This window comes from Schistocerca gregaria, chromosome 6 (genome assembly GCF_023897955.1).
Source record: "Schistocerca gregaria isolate iqSchGreg1 chromosome 6, iqSchGreg1.2, whole genome shotgun sequence".
NCBI classification, from domain to species: Eukaryota; Metazoa; Arthropoda; class Insecta; order Orthoptera; family Acrididae; genus Schistocerca; species Schistocerca gregaria.
Genome location: NC_064925.1, coordinates 190,790,003 through 190,796,002, shown reverse-complemented (window position 1 = coordinate 190,796,002; position 6,000 = coordinate 190,790,003). Strand labels below are relative to the sequence as shown.

At 43.9% G+C, this 6,000-nt stretch overlaps 1 protein-coding gene across 1 annotated transcript in view; it reads left to right on the top strand.

Moving 5' to 3' along the window:
- Positions 1–566: 566 nt before the first annotated feature.
- Positions 567–6,000, top strand: part of LOC126278799 (neural-cadherin-like) — a 232,353-nt gene continuing 226,919 nt past the window's right edge. Inside the window, exons 1-2 of the mRNA XM_049979072.1 lie at positions 567–570; positions 700–815. Of these exons, the coding sequence (XP_049835029.1) occupies positions 567–570; positions 700–815 (120 nt within the window). The remainder of the gene's footprint in view (positions 571–699; positions 816–6,000) is intronic.

Sequence of the window (6,000 nt, the reverse complement as noted above, 5' to 3'; positions counted from 1 at the left end):
CGAAAATCCGCGACCTTTCTAGATCAAAATTTTATATGTATGAGGGTGTAGTAATTAAAAGATATTCTTTCTCAGAGACATATCCTAAAATGTTATATTCATTTGTGAAATTATGTTAGGGAACAACAGGAAGATAGGCCAAATTTGCTTCTTCTGCTTTTCTGAAACTTAACCACTTATTTGTCTAGACAGGCTGGCGATCGTAAATCTATTAGCCAGACCACTTAATATATTTGATACGGAAAGGTCTTGGATGCAGTATTACTCCACTTTTACTGCGTTTCTAGAAAACTCTTTAAAAAGAAGCTAATAATCTGATTTCGATATTCATTAATATACATCACAGTCAACTCCTGTAAAAGGAGTAACATTATACGACAGTTGAGCAAAGTAGGCACTTTTATGACGTTCATACTATATGCACAGTTTCCCGTGTATTAGTGTTACAAGTGGCTTTTCCCGTGACAGGACTATTTGTTCTGTTGGGGTTTAGTGTTATAACCTGCCTGTGCCTTACTGAGACATTTACTGTAAGAATCACATTCATCATTATCTGTGCATGTACAATGAGTTTTGTTTAGATATGATGTACATTCTCCCATTTCTTATTGCATTTTGAAATAAATTTTTCTGCTAATTCTTTTTATCCTTTAATCTGATTGAAGTTGTTTCCTTCATTTTTTTTTTTTTTTTTTTAAGATGCTGCTGTCCGCTACGAGATCGAGGCGGGCAACGAAGACGGCGCCTTCTCCATAGACGCCACCACGGGGCGCGTCGCGGTGGCTGGAAAACTCGATTACGAAAAGCGCAAAATGGTTGGTACAACTCAGATCGAGCACAGATGCTGTTCTCTATAGGTAAATGTAACAAAGTGTATGAAACAAGGGACTTAGGAAAGGCAGGATTTGCTGTGGACGAGGCGGGGCCTTACTCACAAGGGAAGGCCGCCAATTGTGAAATTCAGATTCGATTGATACTGCTCATAATAAAAGCTCATCCAGAGGTGTAATGTGGCAAAGCACCAAGATGCACTTCTCAGCCGTTGTCGAGAAAATCGACAGTTAAAAGAAACCGTTGCGGTGAAATACTCTCTACGATTAACAACTTTCTACAGCGCCGTGGCGCAGCGGTAAGCGCTCGGGTTCGTAATCTTAAGGTCACCGGATCGAATCTCGTGCCATGCAACCTTTTTTTTTTTTAGTATTTGTTTTTTGTAATTACATATATTTCTCGGCAATCAGTTGCAACAATTATGCATATAATAAGTTGTTGAAAGTCGTTTGTCGTGGAAAAACTGGCGACTTCGAACATCATTATGTTTTCCGCAAACAAAGTTGTATTTCACAAATGTTATTAATTGTCTTCATAATGTTAGCCATATATAGTTAACGGAAGACGTAGAAACGATATTCCGAAACGAATACGTATAGCGTAAGTCAAACGTTCGAATTAGAATAGAGACCCTACGAACACAAATTTGCTGTGGCAGGTATGAAATATAAACTCCGGTACTCGCTCGTTACAATTTAAGGACAGATGTTGAATGGGCCGAAACGAGCCGCCGCATAACAGGGTAGTTGCCTGCTAACTCCGAAAGAAGGTAGGTGCGGTCCCTAGCGCAACTTATAACATCGTCGAAAATCAGTGCGGACGTCAGAGCTTTGGTACACCCTGTTAAACAAACGGAAAAATGGAGGCGGTACAATTGGAGAGCGATCCGCCTTCACCAACATACATAATAGTATATATATATATTTGAATTACAAAAAACTAATAATAAAAATAATTGTAGGGCGCGAGATTTAATCCGGCGACCTTTGGATTACGAACCCGAGCGCTTACCGCTGCTCCACGACGCTGCAGAAAAGTGTTGATCGTAGAGAGTATTTCACCGCAACGGTTTCTTTTAACTGTCGATTTTCTCGACAACGGCTGAGAAGTGCATCTTGGTTCTTTGCCACATTACACCTCTGGCCATGATGCGCAGTATGAATCGAATCTGAATTTCACAATTGGCGGCCTCCCCTTGTCAGTTACCGGCTCAATCTCACCCCTCAAACACCAACTCGGGGTAAACCCAACAAGTGGCTTAACCAAACTTAATTTGTGATTCTTGAGTTTCTCCCGGCGTATTTGACAATCAAAATATCCACGGGTGTACTGCCGGTCTATAGTGTCCAACGGGCACAATATTTCGGCGATCAAACCTGATGATGGCGACATGTTTGATCGCCGAAATATTGTGCCCGTTGGACACTATAGACCGGCGGTACACCCGTGGATATTTTGATTATCAAACTTAATTCGATTAAGAAGGATCTGGTATTGCTTACCGGTGCGGTTGTCCTGGGCCTAAAATACACATGATAATACAGGGACCCAGGAAACGGGGAGCGAATTTACCAAGGTTTCCAACACGCACCTCCCCAGGCTTCAACAAACATAAAATCAGATAATAATACTTGTTCACAGTGATCACATAACTACACTGAAGGTGTACACAAGACAGATTTTACCTAATACCCATGGTGTTTGCTATTTTGTTCTAATATATAAAAAGGATATAATTTCCAACATCGATGTTATTCATCAATCATATACTTCGTTCAACATAAGATTAAACAGCTAACCGGTTATATATAAACGGTAGGTACACTGACCTAGGTTTCGACACCTACTAGGCGTGTCTTCATCTATTCTGCCGTTGTTCCCAGCCAGGAACATGTGGCAAAGGCTAGAATGTTGTATTTTACTTTTTACAGGAACATATCTGTTCCAGATTCTGGTTATTGCTTTTAAGCAATGTAATTTTACGATTTAGCAACGTTTATTCTAATGAATACACCCCCACTAGGTGTCGAAACTTAGATCAATGTACATACTGCTTATTTGCAACCGGTTGCCTGTTTGATCCTACATTGATATAAAAATGGTATTTGTCTGTTTATTTGCTCTTCTTCTATACACTCTTATCACAGTCCTCTGATGATGAAAAGATGGTTACACAGAAGTGCAACTAAGTAATGCTCGACCATTTCAATCAAATTTCGTATACGGATTATTCATTATTTGTATATCTTTTTGTAAAATATATTGCGTGGGTAATGTATTGCATTCACCACTGTGGATCGGGGTGGGGTGAGAATATGTTTTCCTATAAAGACTGAGATTAGTATCAGATCCTTAGTTTTCCGGGTCGCTAAGCATTTTGGTGACAGTGGCTGACGCTGGGATGACGAGCCTGTGCTTGGCTCGTGGTGGTGCAGTATAGACAAAAATTTGTCATTCCTGCATTTCCTGTAAGAGAGAGAAATATATATTAACACTCTTGTCGATTGGTCCTGTCTGGTTTAACCTGAAAAAGAGAAAGACACACTCTGTTGAGAGATTAGTAAAACTTAATCTCTCAGCAGGTCAGGCAAACGCGTGGATTGCCTGTGATGTGGTTGTTGGCCCAGTCCACGGATGAGCCGGTTGCGGGAGCGTCCCGCCCTCTCGTAGAACTTCCTGGCGATGGCGCGGAACCTTTCTCGGAGAGGCAGGATCCCGGTGTCCTCGTGGAGTTGGCGCGTCGAAAATCGCTTCAGAAGATGCATAGCAGTCTTCAGGGCGCGGTTCTGTATCCGTTGCAGAGTCACACTGTGAGCATCTGCGTCCTTCCCCAAGACCACGGCCGCATACTCTAACAGTGGGCGAACCAATGTTAGGTAAAGCGTGATGCCGTGTTGCGGTGGCAATGACGAGTGCGGGTTTAGCAGTGGATACAGGGCGCGGAGGGGTCCAATTGCTCTTCCTTTCACATCACGGATGTGATGCTTCCAGGTGAGCCTGTGGTCTAGGGTAACCCCTAAGTATTTCGCCGTCCAACTCCATGGGATAGGTTCTCCCAGGATTTCGAGAGGCTTAAGCCCTGCCGGCAGACGTCTTCGAGTGAAGACGACTGCCTGGCTCTTTGTGGCATTGAATTTCAAGCGCCACTTTCTTGCCCATGAGCCCAAGGCGTCGCGCCCGCGTTGGAGGCGGTTTCGCAGCACTTGGGCGTTCATGCTGCGGGTGAACAGGGCTGTATCATCAGCGTACAGCGCCAGTTCGAGTCCTGCCACTTTCGGCACGTCTGCAGTGCACAGGGAGTACAGCGAGGGGCCGACAACCGACCCTTGCGGCACCCCTGCACGTATCTGCCGTCCTGTGGACGTACCGTCGTCTGCCCTCTCGTGGAAGGTTCGTTCGGGCAGGTGCGACCGCAGCAACGTCATGTGGGACGTCGGTATCCCTTGTTCAAAAAGTTTGAACTCGAGACCGTCGTGCCACACCGAGTCAAACGCTCGGGAGACGTCGAGGAACACTGCGCCAAGGAATTCCCTTGCTTCCAGTGCCCTCATGGCCGGTTCTACCACCCGCAAAAGCTGGTGGGAAGTGGCATGCTCTTCTCGGAATCCGAACTGCTCGTCCGGGATGATTCCCTCCTGGGTGACGTGTCGCATCAGTCTTCTCGCGTACAGCCTCTCGAAAACTTTCGAGAGGGACGGGAGTAGGTTGATGGGTCGGTAGCTCGATGCCTGGCGTGATCCCTTGCCGGATTTCAGGATGGCCACGACTTCCGCGTGTTTCCACACAGAGGGGTAGTGACAGTGGCGATGACGATTCACTCCTTGAGTTGGGGGTAGGAGTTGTTAAAACAAAGATGTATCACTATATATTTATAAAATCTGAAGGAATTTCTACCAAAATTGGCACACTTATTACTTGCTGGCTGAAAAAAAATTTACTGTGACTTTAAGACACCCATAGAACGCCCTTAGCAAAATTTGGCGTGAGAAAGAGTGATATAAAGCTATTACTCGGGAACACCTGCAGCATATTTTGCATATATGCCTCGCTGTTTGTATTACGCTGGAGAAAAAGAAGGAAGGAAGATAAGTTATTAACGTCTCCTCAGTGAGGACATTGGAGACAGAGCACAAGTTTCGATTGGGGAAGCGTGAGAAGGAACCTCGCTGTACCCTATCAGAGAGTCACAACGGGATTTACCTAAAGCGATTTAGGGCAATCACAGAAAGTCTAAATCAGGATGGCTGGAGCCGGATTTGAACCATCGTCCCCACCACCTGCGAGTCCGGCGTGCTTACCACTGACCTGCCTCGCTCGATGCGGAAGAAAGATAACCCTACCACCGCCAAGGGGCGTCAATTACTTAGTTATACAGGCTGAGTTCGGAGGAAAAGTACGTGTTCTGACGAGCGGTAGCATTACTGATTCTGAACAAAAAACTTGATGTGGACATATGCCCTATTCGGAATGGTTTCCGAGACAGAACACTTTTATTATACATTTCTATTTATTTTCTGTATTATTCATTGTCATTTTTACAACGATTCACAGTAATATAGAGGAAGTTGGGACGAACATTTTGATACAGGACGCTTGTGGTCCATCGAGTCGGAATACTACCTCAAACTGGTCTACAAAAAGTACCTAAACTACAGCGCACGCGCGTCTCGCGAGATTATCAATATTCTCTCCACGCAGACTGTTAGTCCTAGACAAAAAATAAATAGGACCTCTTTTGCAGCAAATTTAATTTATTTTAATTGTGTACTGAGACACGTTTTCATTGGAGTGCGTGTGTTTCGAGTTATTAAAGAAAAACGTGCAGAAGTGATATAAAACGTGTTATATCTCAGAAACCATTCGTAATAGGGCATATGTCCATATGAAGTTCTTTGTTCAGAATCTCAAAGTATGTGCGTTTCCTCTTGACTCACCCTGTATATTCCACAGATCATCTGAACGATTCTCACCTCAACAATTCTTTCATCGAAACAGTCTCGAATGAGTCAGTTTATAGGATAGGAGATGCGGATATAAAGTGACGTGACTATTGCTGAAAAATATTTTATTTTAGAAACATGCATAATTAGTTGTTGTCACCCACAATATATTATCCACCTCTGTCCATACAACAATCCATGCGAATTTTGCAGTGATGTGAACAGTGCT